General features: G+C 38.9%; 1 protein-coding gene across 2 annotated transcripts in view; it reads right to left on the bottom strand.

Annotated features, from left to right (window-relative positions):
* PREX1 (phosphatidylinositol-3,4,5-trisphosphate dependent Rac exchange factor 1) overlaps window positions 1-17,799 on the bottom strand; it is a 149,071-nt gene that overhangs the window by 24,175 nt on the left and 107,097 nt on the right. For both annotated transcript variants that reach the window (XM_062008779.1, XM_062008780.1), the window contains exons 15-21: window positions 16,291-16,363; window positions 14,826-14,968; window positions 8,121-8,213; window positions 4,347-4,495; window positions 3,430-3,515; window positions 1,441-1,577; window positions 859-1,030 (exon numbers count right to left, since the gene is read on the bottom strand). In XM_062008779.1, coding sequence (XP_061864763.1) covers window positions 859-1,030; window positions 1,441-1,577; window positions 3,430-3,515; window positions 4,347-4,495; window positions 8,121-8,213; window positions 14,826-14,968; window positions 16,291-16,363 — 853 coding nt within the window. The remainder of the gene's footprint in view (window positions 1-858; window positions 1,031-1,440; window positions 1,578-3,429; window positions 3,516-4,346; window positions 4,496-8,120; window positions 8,214-14,825; window positions 14,969-16,290; window positions 16,364-17,799) is intronic.

Here is a 17,799-nt window from a genome sequence, read left to right as displayed (position 1 = left end):
ATCCAGGCATGCATAGGGAAGAGAAACCTGTTGAGAGCTAGCCTGAAATGCTAGACACAACCTTTGGCTCAAGGAATCTCTGAATTATATACTGCTAGAGGCTTGGAGAATATTCTGAGGAAGATATTTGCTGTTGGCCACTACTGGAGACAGTGACAGAGATTTAGACAATCCATATGCTCCATGTGCACAACCACATATCCATCTATGCACTAGGCAGCATTTCTAGTTCTGTTCAGCATTCAGACACAGAGGCCTCAGCAGCAGCTTTCAAAGGCAAGCACATTAATCTCAGAGTCTTGTTTGCAGTGACCTTCTGGAAGATTGACACTTCTCTGTCCAATTTGGGGAAACGTTCCAGAGACTTTTTCTGTGCAGCTATAAGACTGAGATGGCAGGGCAAGGGTGGGGTGAGAAGATAACTTCTTTTTTTACACACAGTAATACTATTGTCAGCAGAGAACAGATTGAAGTTATAGTCAGATTGAGATTTGCCAGAGAATCACCCCAACTGTCCCACTGCAGAGCTGCAGTTTGACCATTAGACAACCAGGATCACCAGACCTTAGATGTTCATCTGTTCCTGGAGAAGTTGTCAGTGGCATTCAGAGAATCCAGGCTTGGTCCTCTGGATTGAACCTGGTGTCAGTATTCTCCCCCAGCATCTGCTTTTCTGAATAAACTCTCAATACGATGGTAAAGCAGTGTTTTCAGTGAGTTCCACTTTTGTAAGATCAAAGCAATACACCCACAATTATTGTTCTACAATAATAATTACACTTTATATTTCTACTGAAGTTTTCCTTCCTGAAGCCCCTGAATCATCTCTATGCTTCCTTCCCCCATCAGAATCTTTACCTGATTCTTGCTGGCTATTTTGAAGAGATTCCAATTCTGCAGCTCCTTCCAGGGAAGAGTCTTCTTTGCTGGAGTCAGGATGACTGCCATTTAGATATGCAGTGGATGCTGCTTGCTGAACTCTGTCCTCTTCAGCATCTTCATGTGTTCTGTACACCCATTGGTACAATCCCTTTCAAGAGATATAGATGTCAGCTATGACCTCAGTAAAAATGCCCAACTTCTACCTGTGTGGACTACAAAGATGATTCTAGCTATCAATTTTATATCTTCCAAGTTGCCTGCAGAGAATATAAAATCTACATCAATTTTCTGGGTAGACTTCTAGTTTTAGCAATAGTCAATAATATTTAGCACTACATATAGTGTTGAATTGGCATGTTTGTTATCTGTAGATGTTTTGCAACTACAGACAACTGCAATCAGTTCCCTCAGCCATCCCAGGACCTTGGTAGGGGAGTAAATGAGAGACCTGTATACATTGTTTTTCTGAATATTTAGTGTGTGTACAAGCACAGAAGAAAGGGAAGGTAAAAGAAGGGCAGGAAGGGCTGTACTTCCTCTCAGGTTTTGTATTCATACCAGTGCTTCTTGTTGCCTGGTCCTGTAGGCTGTAAAGTGCTCCAGAACTTCCATATAATTCCCATGGGTTGCATTATTCCCATTAACTTTCAAAATACACTGCCCTGGATGAAGGCCTACAGCTGCAGCCTCAGAACCTGAAAAATCAACAGAAGAGTTAGACAGTAAAGCCAGCTGACTATGGCACAGAAAGCTGGAAAGTCTGCAGAGGATTTCTGGTTAAGAAGAGTATGAAGAGCTAGTTGAACTCTGTCATGGTTTTGCTTCTACGTACTTATCTTGAGAGCTTTCTATCTAAGGAAAACATCACTCATCTATCTGTTTTTTCAGTAGTGCTGGAAAAAACACTCCTGGATGTAAATGTGTTCATGCTAGGAACTGGAATTCCTCTGGGAAACCATTTGGGATTCCTACATGGCTCTTCTGGCCTTATGATTACATTAGCTGAGGTCTTGCTTAAATGTCAGCAGTTTTATTCATTCCAGCTTGTTGCACTTAAAAGACACAGAACACTTGCATGTTATGCAATTTACTACAGTCTAAGAAAAAGACTGACACACTTAAAACTAGGGTAAATGTGGAATGTAATAGACAGCTTCAATGGATTTATTCCAGATTCCTGAGAAAAAGACTTAGCTGTCTCCTAAATCCATCTCCTAGAAACCTACAGTTAAGGTGATGAACTTTAAGGCACCACCATCTAAAATTCATACAGTTTTACTGCAAATGCAATTCCAAATGTGATGTGTTTTGTTAGCAAAACCCTACAAAAGGAGAATCTCTCTAGCTGGCACCTCCAGTTTTCACTCTTCAAACTGTTAAGAAGTGGCTATAGATGCTGCTGTTCAACCATTAACACAGCCCTGCTACATCCACCACTAAACCATATGTGAACCATATGTAGAACCATATCAGTTCCACATCTACATGTCTTTTGAATACCTTCAGGGATGGTGACTCAACCAAGAGTGTAATAAATGTACCTCCCAAAGAACATTGTTTGTTGCATTTGGGTGCTGCCTGTTGACTGTTTACTAACTGCACATATCTGGATATATATATTTCTTCTGAAGGAAGTGCTACATGTCTGAAAGGTCACATTTTCTGCATCTGCTGAAAATAAAGGTTGGAGCTGTGTTTTATTTGTAGCTCAGTTCAAATTTCAGTTACCAAAGTAGCAGTAGTCTATGTCAAACTGTGTTTTCTGCTTTTAAAAAGACAAAGGAAAGCAGTTCACCTCTACCTTATACTGGTAATTTATAGCAGTATAAGCCTATGTAAAGGGAGTAGTAGTCTTCAAATCTTGTATCACACTTCATGATGTCCATTAAGAAACATAACCTCCTTAACAACCCACTGATCCCAGCACACATTCAGAACTACATTGATACAAACTGCATGTGACCACAGGCAAAAATATTGAGCAAGCAAAAGACAGTATTACACCTCAGCTTTCTTTTGGCCATTTCAGTTTTAAATTTTTACTCCCTGTGGCTATAAAGTTGTACCTTAGTAGTCTTGCTAAGAAACAAATTAGGTTCACTAAGTAAGCACTTTTCTTGCTTGCAAGAGCTCAAGTGATTATGCTTTCTCAAGAGTCTTCCCACACTACTATGGATTGCTGTACTGTCAAGTTTCTTCCACGGTAGAATTAAGTCATTTCTTGTTTTGTGTTGATGGGATTAGTGACCCAACACTCAGTTCACAATAATGATGCCACTTTCTTAGACTATATTTAGATTATAAGCACTTTGAGGCAGGAACTATCTTGTTGTTCTATGGCTTTGTATATGAGTGTGATCCTTCTCATAGAGTTCCTAGTCATTATGGTAATGCCAGTAAGTTGTCAGAACCTGTTTAGAACAAGTTTGACAGTGATACCTGGATCTGTCTTGATTGATATACATACACACACAGACACTTTATATACACACGTACACATATTTAGCTGCACTCCAAGTTCAACTGTACCACAGCCTTTCTACGTACCTCTTCCTACTGCATGAACATATGGTGGTGCTGCTCCTCGTATCTGAAAGCAAAGTGCTTCAGGACAATCTGGGACTTTAATAATCCTGCAAGTAAATCAAGAAGAAAAGAAAACATCACTTTGAATTCAGCTGCCAGAGCTCTAGGCAATTCTAACACCATCTCTTGCTGGCATTGACAACTGTGTTTTGGATTAAAGCACCCACACAGTTAAATTAACAGACAGAAAGCATCCACTCCATTCCCCAAGGCACATGGGAGACTCTCTTTGTTAATTAAAATTTGGCATTTCCAAATTTATTACATCTTTAAGTGAATAACACAGGACAGAAGCTTTCTATTGCAGTTACATTCACTTCTGTCTGTAGGTGAACTTCAGTGCAGCTGTGCTGATTTATACCAGCTGAAGATCCCTTTCATTAAAAAAAAACCCAGACTAAATAAGACATCCTGAACACTGTGATGTTCAACTCCATGGCAAACTGGGATTACAGAATCTAATAATGCACAGGGTGTTAACAGGGTCAAGCCTCATTATAAGATACAATAATGGACTGAAAAACTCTAAGGGCTGATATCGTTGGAGTCATCCAAAAATAAGCCAAGCTTTAATGAGGTGGAAAGTGCTTTCCCTTCCACATATATTAGGCTCTGAGAAGCTTCACACCTGAGACAGAATGACAATCCTTGTGACACAGTTTTGTTTGTGTGCAAAGAAGCCAAAAGTTAACTGCAGTAGACAGAGAATACATCCCAGCACAAAGCTCATCACTGAAACACAACCTGTGACTCCTCTTCCATGTATTTGTTTTCTCATTGAACAGCTTCTGCACAGCAAAATGTTTGCACAGTTTCCACTACAAAATGTAGAACATCTAGTAACTGACATTTCTCTCTCTGCCCATCTTAGCACTTACTCTTTTGATTTGGTGGCTACCAGAAGCCTCAGGGGCCTCCGTGAGCAGAAGGACTGGTTTAAGATGGTTTCCACTTCTGAAAAGGGGCGGAGGAATATTAAATCCTCATTGATGGAATAGATTTTTCTTCCTGTTTGCAGGCCAGCCATCTGTAAATGAAACAAACACCACAGAAAACTTTGGATCATTGCCAGCATCTCTGAAAGTCCTGGCTCGAAGGTTCAACTGTTCTCTACTTATAGATGCTCCTAGGATAATGGTCATAGGGAACACTGTATACACAGCGTTGGTTCATCAAACCATTTGCCAGTCACTCTTAAAGTTGTCTGTGTTTACAGAAAACAGTTTCACCAATATCTATATAAATAAGCCACTCCACAAATGTAGTTTACTTTGCAACAAACCCATCTGTGTACTTTCCTTCTACTTTTTTTTTTTAAATAAGGGACCATTAAAAAAAGAGGAAGAGGAACTAAAAATAGGAGACTATAACATTATAGACTGTGATACCCAGTGAGATACAGAAGTGTGACTTCCCACAACTTAGTGCTCAGGCACAAGGAGCCAAGAACATTGTGTTCAAACCCTAGCCATGCAAAATCAATCTATGTGTAGTCACGTACGTAAATGCAACCTGGTTTTAATTGATGTCTCTGCTATAAGTAGTGGCTCTTCATCAGCCCAAAAAGCCCCAAGATTTCCACTTTAACTCCTAGCTTTTGAACCTAATATTAGTTGGCAACAGTCACACAGGAAATCAGAGACAGATCTGATGACAGACTCGACATCCCCTATTCTGCCCACTGGACTATAACCCTAAACAGACCTCTTGATGATCTGTAGCAGGTAGAATGTGACACAGCACTTAGCCTGGGTGTTAGGATATCAAGGAAATTTAAAATACCCTTTCATGGAGTAATATATATATATACATAAAACCACTTCCCAGGTTAGAAGTATTTCTTATCACTTCCAGGTCCAGCAGCTGGGCTTTCTTCTAAAAGTGACAAACTCTTGTCCTACTCTGCCTGGAATTCATTCACAAATTCTTGACTTGGAAAAACAAGATGCAAACCATACTACTCCCACATATGAAATTTGCCTTGTTGCAAAAATGACATTATCTTGTGTATCTTTTGTTTTTGTAAATAACCTCTAAAATTGATAATAGAGATAAGTAGCAATTCAGATTTTAACTCCAAATAGAACTTGATAAACTTTATATTCAGTGGAAATATTTCTTCTGTTTGCATTTACTTATGCTGATGAGTTTATTATAAAGTAATAATTACCACATACATTTCTGAAGTCATTATGTTTTAGACCTGATCTTCCCAAAGTAGCTCATGCACGTAATCTATGTGCAATTAGCTCAACTCTTTCCACATCTGCAGTCATTCTGCCTGTGGATGATCTCTTCCAACATCTAACTTATTGCTTGTGCATATGGACACCTATCTGCACACACAGTCAGGAAATTCATGAATGTATGAGGTACAAAGTCTCGTACTAAACCCTGCAAACCAGGGTTTATTTGAAACAACTTACTACTGGTCTATCACTAACCAGGCTAAGGAAGATTAGATAGTGTGTCTCAGATTAAAGGCCCTACAGTGTCACAGAGCTTCTGGATAACGGATGCTCCTTATGACAACTCAATGCAGTTGTCTGGATGTGGGCCACTCCGTTTTCCCCAAACTCCAGCAGCTTGCTATTTGCTATTCATCTGCATGGCTGCTGGCCAACTGACTGTTGCTAAACATGCTCTGCTCAAACACTAGACATCTGCTTGTCAGTTTGCTGTTCAGAGCAAGACAGCAAGAACACCTCCCAAAAGGATAATTTTTTCACTATTGCTTCCTTTTGATAGAGTACCATTCATAAAAAGAAAGTGTATGAGTAGTGCCCATTATGGCACCATTCTAAGGGCCAAAAGTGAGAAACTGAACACACACACCAGGTGAAGAGTTCACAAACTCCAGTTCAAGTACTCTATCAGTACAGAAATTTGATGTTCCAGCAATTCTTTTCTTAACAACTCTTAAACACAGTTTAAGGAACAGGCTCACAAAACAGTTTCTAAAAAAATCCTGAGGAGAAGAAAAAAGACACCAATAATAGAAAGAACAATGCTTGGCAACTCTGATTTTGAATAAAAACCCCAAAGATCCTCACTGCATGTGCATTAATTGTGTGCTGCCACAAACTGTCTGACAGTTTTGTTCCAGGTATATTAGGAAAAAGAGATCACAATCCCAAACTCAAACAGAATGTGTTAATCTTGAATAAATCCATGCAAGTAATAGATTTGTTCCCACTTAATTGGCGAACCTGGAGGCTGACAGTCCTAATGAACGTGATGCACTGTGATGGGCACTGTGAAGCAGAGCTGCATGTCATAATTTTTGCCTGTAAAGAGTGTGACAGCAGACATAAGGTCTCTAAATGGCCTACAGCTGCTGAGCCACACAGAACTACATGGTAGATGTATTTCTAGCATCACAAAGCAATTACAAAAGCCCAAGAATGTAATGAAATGCATTACTGTTGGACCCCAGACCTTTCCAGAATAACCTAGCCCAGAGAGACATGGATTTAGTTCCTTTCTGGAGCTGTATTTTAAGACCAATTTGAAAAGACATGATCACAGATAGCTTGTCTTGGAAGATCAGAAAAATTATTCCTTGGAAAATTGTGTGCTTCTGTTGCTTTAAAACACAACAGATTTGAAAGATATTCCACAGGCAGCCAGCCAAAGAAAGGCCAGAAGGACTATCTGCCAGGCAATGGTTTACAAGGAGGTTTAGATAAATAACACTTTTGGCCAGTCAATGTTGATTTTGAGCATGAGGTTGAGTATAAGATTGGTTTCTTTGGTGACCATAAACCGAGCAAGAATCAGGAATATTGAAATCACTTAATTCTAATAAACTTCAGTTCTGTATCCCTTCCCGTTTGACATTCTCAGCTTGCTAACATCAGTGTGTCCACTTCAACTGCTGGCACTGGGCAAGGCATCCAGGAGTTGTCTGTAGCCTAAAGCAGCAATCCCCAACTTAATTCTGCAACGTTTGTCCAGGACGTTTAATTAGAACTTCTGCCTGTGTGCTGCTACAATTTACTGTGAAACCCTGGACAAGTCATTTAGTCTTCTCTTCTTTTCATAGGTGCTAAAAGGCACCTAAACAGCTTTTAAAAAAACAGACTTTCTGTCTGTCTGTGCCTTATTTCTGTCAATGGAGAATCACTTTGTGTGATCCACCCAAGAGTTTTGTATGGATAAACAAATTGTTATGAAACACTAAGATCCTAAGATACTTGGACCTCAAAGAAACAATGCAAATGCTTTTAAAATTGCTCTTAAAAACCAACAGGAAGATAAATGAGTGCATGCCTTTTAAGGAAAAAATACAAATCTATAAATAGAGATTTCACTCAAATAAACCTAACTGAACATCTTTGCTATCCCAAAACAACGTTAATTTCCCTTTTTCCTCAGGTTTAAGTCGCTGATGAACGTGAGTATCATCACAGAGAGATACTGCTGTGTCCTATCACTTATCAAAAATATCCAGCAAGTCACTCAGTGATGCCAAAACACTTGAGAGTTTACAGAAACAGTTTATTAACACAGGAAATTGTACAAAATACCCAATTTTCTATTAGCTGCCTTTAAAATGAAACAGACTTCCCAAGGGTGGGTTTGTGCCTTTTCAAAGCATTGAAATATTCTTAGGTACCAAACCTAAAATATTTAAGAGTGTCAGGTGTTACCTCTGCAGAAGACCCTCGTCGAACTGACTTCACCACAATTGCTTTGTTCTTTTCTTCTATGTCAAATCCATAGTCATCCTCTTCTGGTAAAATCTGAAAAAGAAGACAAGGAAATGCTTCATAAATACGGAGTTATCTGAAAAGCTGAAGGATGGAGATGAGAAATTGGACTTTTCATTGCAAGATTCAATTGATTTAGAGTTGTATATCTCAAGAATGAAAGGGGTTACGAGTCATTTGGTCTGATTTCCTACATAACATAAGCTGAAAAAATTAATCCAGTTATGTGTGCATTGGGCTCTTGCTATACTAAAGCAGAATTTCCAGAGAGTTATCCAGGTACAATCTGCAGTCTTTAAGAAGTGAGGAATCTATTCCCACCCTTCAGAGTTTTTGTTTCAATTGTTATCAATTCTTCTATTACAAACTGCATTTGGTTTTAACTTCTAGCCCTTCAATCTTCATTAGATCTCTCTCTTTCAGATTATGGAATTCATTAATAACCAGTATTTTCCACTGATTAATGTACTTCCAGATCAAAGTGTAGTCATTTATTCGTTTTTAAAACACGTTCCACGAGACCAATAATGAACAATCTTTGAGTTGTTCTTAGCTATCAGTTACAGATAAATTGAGGATCTCAGGCCTATTTGTTAGAGCTAATACTACACACTGCATAAATCTACATCATAACAGTCAGTCTACTGGCTAAATTCCTGGATGACCAGTGAGAAAATTTCTGACATGGATAAGTTCTTCCCCTAGAGAACAGGCACGTAAGCTTTGTGTCAGAGAAAAAAACCACAAGACTCATGTTATGTGCTCAGTTTGCAGCTTTGATGGTTGACAGAAGACTTGGTAGTTCTTGCTACTGAGAACTTGCTTCCTCTTATTGGCACTGAGGTCACACAGACTTGTCTTAGAAATATTTTTTAAAAATCATATCAATCATGGCAAATGTGTTTCACTCATCCTCTGATAGTGGTTTACTAACGATGGAAAAAACGCTTAACAAACCACTTCTCGTTTTAAAGCAATAAATCAAGCCTGGCCACTGGTAAATGGACAAGTGGAAATTCTACAGATAAACATCTCACATTTGAGTAATCGCTACACATTGTGGAACCATTTGATCAATTCCAACTGAGTAAAAGGGAAAACGAAAGCTAGCTGTAATCTAGCATGTCACTGGGGGGGGAATATTGAGAATTATTGCCTTGATTCTAATGATTCCTGCAATATTTTAAAATAATGACTTTTCTTCTATTGCAGTCAATGCCATCAGCTTATAAGCTTTGTCCTTTTAGAGGAATTCATCTTAGGAAAAAAACAGGGAAACAGAATCATCCTTTCCTGCAGGAGCCATAAAGCAATGTGAAGTTAATGCATGACATGATATGTCTCCAAGAAAACAAACCCCCATCAGACGATGATAAATGATGGACAGGAAAGTAAAAAGACTGAAAGGTAAGTTTGCCATTGGATATTTCTAACAACATATTTTCAGATGCAACGTTATTTATAGATGTTTCAGCAAGGGTTAGCTTGGAAAACTGGGTATGTTACTGGTTAAACTTTTAGTGTTGCAAATGTAATGAGTTTCAGACCAACACAATATGCACTTTCACCACTTCACATTTGGGATTAAACAGAAACTGTCTATGATAGCTCTCCTCCAATTCTCATTTCACATTTGAAGGGACTATTCAGTTTCTTTTGTTGGACTTTGAAAGCATATGTGAAAAACACATTTAAAAACGTGGAGGCTTTGATTTGCCAGACTTAAGAAGCCAGCAGCTGCACCAACTGACACATCTCTTGAGTGCAGCTACCATTACTATGCATGAAGGTCTTTTATATGTTATTATTTTTAATAACCTACCTTTCTTTGTTCATTAGTACTGCAAAAATGAATTGTTTCAAAGAAAAGGAAAAAAATACTCTGAAGAAATCCTCAGTGTATCAACATTAGGAACTTATCACCATGTTGTAAAGAAAGAAGTCTCACACTCTGTACACTGGTGCTCCTGTACTGGAAGCACTCTCTTATGAAAAGGTAGACTATGGATAATATTCAATATTATCTATAAAGCTATGCTTTAGTCTTTATTATAAAGCAGTAACACCTTGCAATTCCACAGCTGAACACCATCCCTAAGGAGTCCAAAGCAATTAACTAACTTGCCATCTACACGAATGACTTCTGGGCCCCTAAAGTCCAATCAGTGTTCTGAAGGTAAGGCAGCAGCTGTTTCATCTTTAAGACAACCACATTGAAAACGAGACCATATGAAAAATAAGCATGTTTAATCAAAACCAGAGGGCAAATGTAGTCAGAACATATTCAAAGAGAATTTTGGCATGAGCAAGGGAGGAGGGGGGAGATGAAAAACTATGCAAACAATGGTCTATTACACCTATATGATGCAGAAGCAGGAATTCTCAGCCTAAACTCTTGGGGACATCAGCATCAGAAGAGGCAGTGTAGGCAGATCAAACCCTGTTTCCTAAACTAGGGTCCAGGATGCACTCTTCTCTCACTGCCTTCTTTACAGCTCTCCAGCACAAACTCTTCTCTCAGACACACAGAACTCATCAGAAGTGACTTATCAGAAGAACTTATCAGAAGTGACTTATCAGATAATGTCAAGTCTGAATGTTTCACAAAACTGAATACATTTCTGTGGCCCTCAACCATTTAGGAGAGCTATTTTCCTGCAACCTCATTTCCCAGGTTGTTCCAGTCTCCTCAGTCATTCAAAAGTCCACAGCTCTGGAGCACTAAAACAAAATAGGAAAAGACAAAATTTCCTTCCAGTGAGAAGCTCCAGAATGTAAGTCACCTGCACTGCTGGTATCTTTAAAGGTATGTCTTGCCACGTTAGCAAAACAGGCTTCATATATACAGAACGACTCAAAGCTTCTTCTGGTTTGGGAGCTTTGAAACTGAGCACTGAAATTCTGAACAGTGAAAGATTTACAGCCTAAAGAATGTTTTTCACTTCAGAGTTCACTGTAATTTTTAGTATCTGAATCCACTCAGGTTGCCTTTATCTGGCAACATACACCTGGTTGATGGATGTCTCTTGTTACTGACCTGCCAGTCTATCCTCCTGAGAGACCAGCAATCCCCACAGGATGGGCTCTTATTAGTGGCTCTCTTCCCTGGGGTGTTTTACATCAACTACTTGAATTCTCAAGCTACAATAGACTGTGGTACACTAGTATAATGAAGAACAAAGGGAAATCTCTTTTTTGCTTTCCCTCTGCTTAAATTTTGCATTCTGTATTAGCACAACACACAAAAATAATACTGCTGGAATGACTAGAGATGAGAGGATACTTTATTAAGGATCAAGTATGGCTTCACTTGAGTAATATGTGTCAATATGATTTATTTATTATTAAAATAGACAATTTGGTAAGAATTTTAAGGTGACTGCCATGTTTAATGGATTAGCTGGTTTAATATGAAAAGACATAAACTCAAATGATAACACTTGCTACTATCTAAACACTTGGTATTTGAAGTTCTGAATTATATGAACACTTGCATTTTATGAAGTTCTTCTAGACATAATTGAAGTAGCAAAGCCCTATAGATAGAGAAGATTTAGTATCCTAATTTTCAGGTAGTAAACCAAGCCATGAAGTGACTTAAGGTCTTGCTTGGGTCACACAGTGAGCTCATGTGAAAACTTCAATTAAGCCCAGGTAGCCCTGACTTCTGTGCTCAAACCACTGGCTTTCATCAAACATGCTGCAGTGCTCGAGCCCCTGCATGAGTGGAATTCCAGGACATGCCTCAGCCCTGGCTGTGGGACACGCCAACTACTCTCCTGCAACTACTGCAACATGCTATTGAGAACAAGAAACCTGGAATCCCTGGAGGAAAGTGGGAGGTATCACAGATCTGGAATGTTGATGTGGTTTAGACTTAAATGGAAATTCTGCACGACAGTTTTGAGAATGCTGCATAAAACATACACAGGCATCATCTTTAGTCTTTAGAAATCACTGGAAACGCTTTTCTTTTGACATCAGGTAAGTGGCACACTAGAGTTTTCTGGGGACTCTAGCATTGTGTGTGCATTAATCCCCTTTGGCAACTTTGATGGAGACCTAACTCCACAGGCAACTATCCTCAACCGACATTCAGCTGCAAGCCACCAGCTTTAATTTGTGTTGTGGGTTGGCTTGAGCTACCAAGTAGAGGTGCTGATCACAAGTTAACAGCACATTACAGCAACCAAGTCACAATGCTTGGAGTCAATCCAAAATCCAAATTCTCTTCAACTATGCCAAGAATGTTGTATATTTGTTCAGTTTGTCAGGAGTTATGTCCTTCAATGAGAAACAATTGCACAAATAAATTACTATTTCATTTGTTTGAAGTGCACTTTTTCAGGCTGAAAGCATTTTTTTCCTTGGCATTTTTAATTATATACTTGCCAAACTTTCTGTTGTTTTCTGTTTTCAAAGGCAAGCACTCCTATGATAGAGGAAACTTAATGAAGGGAGTGGGGGAAACTGTCCATTAAACTGCTAGGATTTCATTGCAGTAGAAAAGCACGTTTCAAAAACCAGTGATGAGGAAATTCCATTAAACTTCCTATGGTGAGTCCAGGGGATGGGAAGGAGCAGTGCCCTATCATGACTGTCACGAGGTAAGTAGTGATGTTCCACAGACAGCAAAGCCCCAGGATTCCAGCTGTTTATTAAGGCTAAACACAAAATAAAATTGAGGCCAGGCACAATTTTCTTTGGTGGATAAGTGTAACATTTACTGCACTGCTCTTGGCAGAGCCTTCCTCACACACGTTCAGGAAACTGCTCATTTGTTTGTGAAAATGAAGGCAACTCATAACTTGAGCATGACGACTACTCATTTGCCAAAAATCCCTGCCCTCTAAGTAGGAGATTTCTTACTCAGCATGTGCTGTTCATTTCAGATTGCTTACTTTGAGATGGGACTGTACTTTGACAGAGGCTGACTGATGCATTTCAGAACCACACTAACAGCAATACTAATTACATTATTCCTGTTGCAAATTTTTCAGTTACCAAATTACAGAGTTACTGGAAGGACCAATTAGGGATTACAATTAATGACTAGTAAATAATCCATGTGCAATGTTTGCATGTTTGTTCTGTCTTTAGTAAATACTAATAAATTATTAACTGTAAATAGAATTACAGAACTTTAAATTCCTCATTTCACAGCTAACACGTTACTGCTGAGTTTGGCATTTTAGCAGAAGTGCCTTGAACTGACAGAAAAAAAAGTGGAAGAGACATACTACTGAATCTGCTTCCTCAAACTCTTTTGTCTTGGTAAGGTGGAAAATAAACAGTATCTGAACAATGGTAGTTCCCACCAACTTATGAAACTGATCTCTGAGTGTTTTGCAAATTACAGGCAAAAAGAAACCGCACAAAGTGTATCAGGTTTTAATTGTTTCCCTTTATCCAACAGCTCCCCATGAGGATAATAAAAGTTAACCTGACACTCCAGCCTGTGCACTGGATGTACAGAGTAATAACTCCAAGGGACTGTGATGCTTTATGTATTACTTCTGGCCATTGAGACAAACACAGATTGGGCTCCTGGGAGACAAGACAACAGTGAGACAGTGAAGTCTGTGTGAACCACAGGACAAATTTCCCCATACAATGGGTGTCTGGATCTTTTCCAGCACTTCTCTTTTATAGTTTCTGACCCGAGTTCTTATCCTCCTCCTGCACTCTGTCGGTGTTCAAAGGGAGAAAAAGACAGGCCTGGAGTCATTTGCAGTAAACAAGGATCTCAGAACACAGAGTTTGCACAAATCCAACTACCAAGGTGCAAACAGCAGTAGAATAATCCCAGTGCAGTAAGGACTGTGATGGCATTTAGTGAGGTAGGAATCTGGAGTAATGTTGCAAAAGCATGAACATAAAGAACAGTATTTTTGGAAAAAGGTTTCCATAAATAAAGCTGATACTTGATCCTGTAATACAGGGCATATTCATAGCACTTGGGCAATCGTGTCCTAAAATACCTGCGTTCTTATTAGTCTTTTAACTTGCATCTGAATCTACCTCACATATAACTAATAACTGCATTCAAACTGATTGCAGACTCCTCCCAAGATAGTAGTGCCCATTACATTCTCCTCTACCACACTAACACTGTGGTGCCTGCTCAGCAAACTCAAGAAACATAAGATGCCTGCTAAGACAACACCTCCAGCTCCCAGCTTACTCCAGACACAACCAAGGGCTTCATGGGAATAGAAAGAAGTTGGACTGTGAGCTGGATGAAACAATCATATCTCCGAGTCTTCTCTTTTCTTGAAACCTATCAGAAATAGGCAGGAACTCACTCATATTTGCTTATGTGTGAGGTGTAAATCCAAAGCTCTCAGGTAGTGCAGAAGGATAATCACATGCTAGACAAGGAAGTCTGCAACTTACAGTTTTTCCTTGCTACCAAAATAAGCTATATATAGTCTGCCCAGCTAGTGAGATCAGAGCTGCAGAAGCTGGAGCTCTACAGCAACATAGCTTAAAAATAAATATTTATACAGTGAAGAAAAGTCTAGCTACAGGTGGAATTCCCCACTTCAATCCTGCTCTATCATATTTTTCCCTCTTATTCTCCCGTTGTCTAAAACAATACCAATTTCACAGAAGTGTCAAGGTTTACATTAACATATTTCTTACCAGAAGACTCTTTCCCAGGATGTTTTCCACGAGTTTGAAGTCATTACGTAATTGTTTGCTCTTGGAACTGGTGCCTTCCATCTCCTCATCAGCATAAAAGCGGAAATATAAGGATTCATCCTTAAATTCACTTTTCTCCAGGACTGGAAACAATATATTTGAAATACATACATGCATTTGCACAGAGAAACAAAGAGAGAGAGAGAGAGAGAGAAACAAAAAAGAAAGTGAATTTCTAGTCCTTTCAGAAAAAGACCATGTGCATCCCTAGCAGTTGGCTATTCAATACTCAATATTTTCAAGCTACCACTGTATTTTAAGTCTTTTTTCATAGTAGCTCATGATATGGTGTTTGACCTCCCTGGCATGTAGAATGCTTATAAAATGAAAAAGATGCTCTTGGAAGAAAGATGCTACTCAAAACTTTGTGCTTCTTTCCACTGTCAAAATGAATGCAGTAAAACTATAAAAGGATCAAAGAGAGGTAAAACAGCTGTTTAAAGGTAAGTGAGATAAGTGAGATACCAGTCTATGAAATGGCTTAAGAGACTAAGGATTTTCAACCTAAAAAGGAATTCAGATCTGTAAAATTCTGGAAAATATGACAAACCATGTTTTCAAGTACAAGATCTGCAAGCTCCAAATTAAAGCAGCAAACGACAATTTTGAAACTTAAGAAACAACATCTTCATTCAACATGTACTTATGAGAAGGAACTCCATCCCAAAGGATGCTGTGAATGTCAAAAGTTTGTGTGGGTTCAAAAGAAATTGAATTATTTGAAGAAAAACAATTATCCCTACATTCTTATTGAGTACTATACAAATCCTCTGTTACTTATTTACAATAACCTGCTCTCAAAACCATGATTCAAGAAGAAGGGAAATCAGACGTTATTTATGGTTATAACTGGATGCTTCATGGAACAAACTTTGTATGTGCTATTTGATGCTGATACAGATGTGATTTGTTTACTTTCCCAGTTTAGTGGTGGCATCACTGAGGATGGATGATGTTGAACATTGCAATTTGGCACTGCAGATATGGAAATTCACAGATTCGGCACTGAGGACTGTGCCTGTTGCCCAAGTGACAAGAACTAGGGAATTTTACTTTGTACCTGACATTTCTTGGTGATATTCCAGGACAGTACTTGGCCTGTGTACTGGTCTGATGGCTCTGAAATAAATGCAGTGAAAAAACACGTCCCTTCTAGCTTGCCTAATCACTTCAGGGCTCATCATAACTATTAGCAAGGAGATTCACTTGGGGAGGTACTAGGCTTAAATGTTTTGTGTAAGCTGGAAAACTGCTTTTTGGAATGACCTACTGAGATGCCTGCAATTGTATCCATGTCAGCGTGTGTGGCACAGTCTATAAGAAAAGGGATTTTCAGGCAGTTAGCTAATTCAGCTGAAGTAAGAGCTCCTTTAATTATCTGTGAGAAGCAATACCGATGCATTACCATGATGCATGAAGCCGTTATTGCAGAGTCCAACACCCAGTGCGACAGCTTCTTCCCGAGTCTGACAGTCTCCCTAGAAACAAGAGCATATATATTATATCTCAGATGACTTCCTAAGCTAAATTATTCCCCTTCCCTACTGCATACCTTGTGGCTCAGAAACTAGCAGGATGCTCTTTGGAGGGAATAATAGCAAAGATTTAAAATAGCTACCCCGCCGCTCAAATCCCATTCATTCCTGTCTTTAGGAAGGCATCTTTTGCCTCCTACAGGAACTAGAAGGACAAAGACCAGGAAGAAGTTGTTTAACCCACAAAGCAACATAATATTATCTCCACTAAAGACTTTTTATTTGCACATTTAGTGTTATACTTTAGGACCCATTAGCCACAGACAATAAAACTCATCCTTAGATTAAGACATTTTATCTGTATTCAAGCAAAGGGAGAAAAACCAGAGTAAACCCCAAGGTCACACTGGTTAAAACCACAGCAATATTCTTTTCTTACACAGCAGGCCTACAACAAACAAAAGGCTTCAGTTTCTTACTGTCTGAAGCCTTGAGTGTCGTATTTCAAAACAGGTACAAAAGGTGACTTGCAAATTTATCTGAAATGGCAGCATTAAATTTTGCATCTGTAATTCAGTTAAATACAATAAAACCTAGTTTTCTCTCTGTATTTGCTAATTTGCAGCCACAAATGAAGACTTGACAAACATGTTCATTTCAGTTTTTAGGCAGACATAAGAGTTACTCTAAACAGTGTTGGAAAAAAGCCAGCAGGTGCTATTGGTCTTACCCAGATGAAAAATATGGTTAAACTGGTCAGTTGATGCAAGATTACCTGCGTCCCAGTCCCTAACAGGGACACATCTACATATGCACACACATGCACAATATAAATTACAGAGTCTCCTATATCTCTATATCTGGTTTTAATACATTCTGGTTCAATCTTAATGTAAAGTTCAGTAAACAAGAGAACTTACAGCCACATTAACCTAGCAGGACGAAGAAAATGGGCGAAGGGATGAGCTACCTTTTCCAGACTACTTTACTATCCGAGACTTTCTATAGCTACAGCTCTATGATTAACTATTATATAGGTCAGATTAGCCTGATTACATCTCCTTTCTTTGGTCAAAACAGACTTTTTTCCCCTCACCTTTCCATGAAGAAGATCCAGTTAAACCATGTGTAACTGAAATGACAACCTCAGTACTAATACCCTTGCTCTACCCTATGCACTTAACAGGAAAACAATTGACTATTCTCATTCAGTTATTTGGCACATAACAACCTTAAATCTTATCAATCTTATTAAGAAAGGAAGATGTCAAATGCAGTTGCGAAAACATTTCTGAAGGACAATATCCCTAGTTGTCAGAGGCCTGATTCTCATTCAAACTAGGCTCACACTTTGTCACTTGGGCGGTACAGGGCAATGGGATTGTGAATTAGATCACCATTTGAGACAAAAGCAGAAAGTGCTGTTGACTCTGTGATGT

The sequence above is a fragment of the Colius striatus genome, chromosome 16 (genome assembly GCF_028858725.1).
Source record: "Colius striatus isolate bColStr4 chromosome 16, bColStr4.1.hap1, whole genome shotgun sequence".
NCBI lineage: Eukaryota > Metazoa > Chordata > Aves > Coliiformes > Coliidae > Colius > Colius striatus.
The sequence above is the reverse complement of the archived record's forward strand: the minus strand, read 5'-3'. Positions and strand labels throughout refer to the sequence as shown.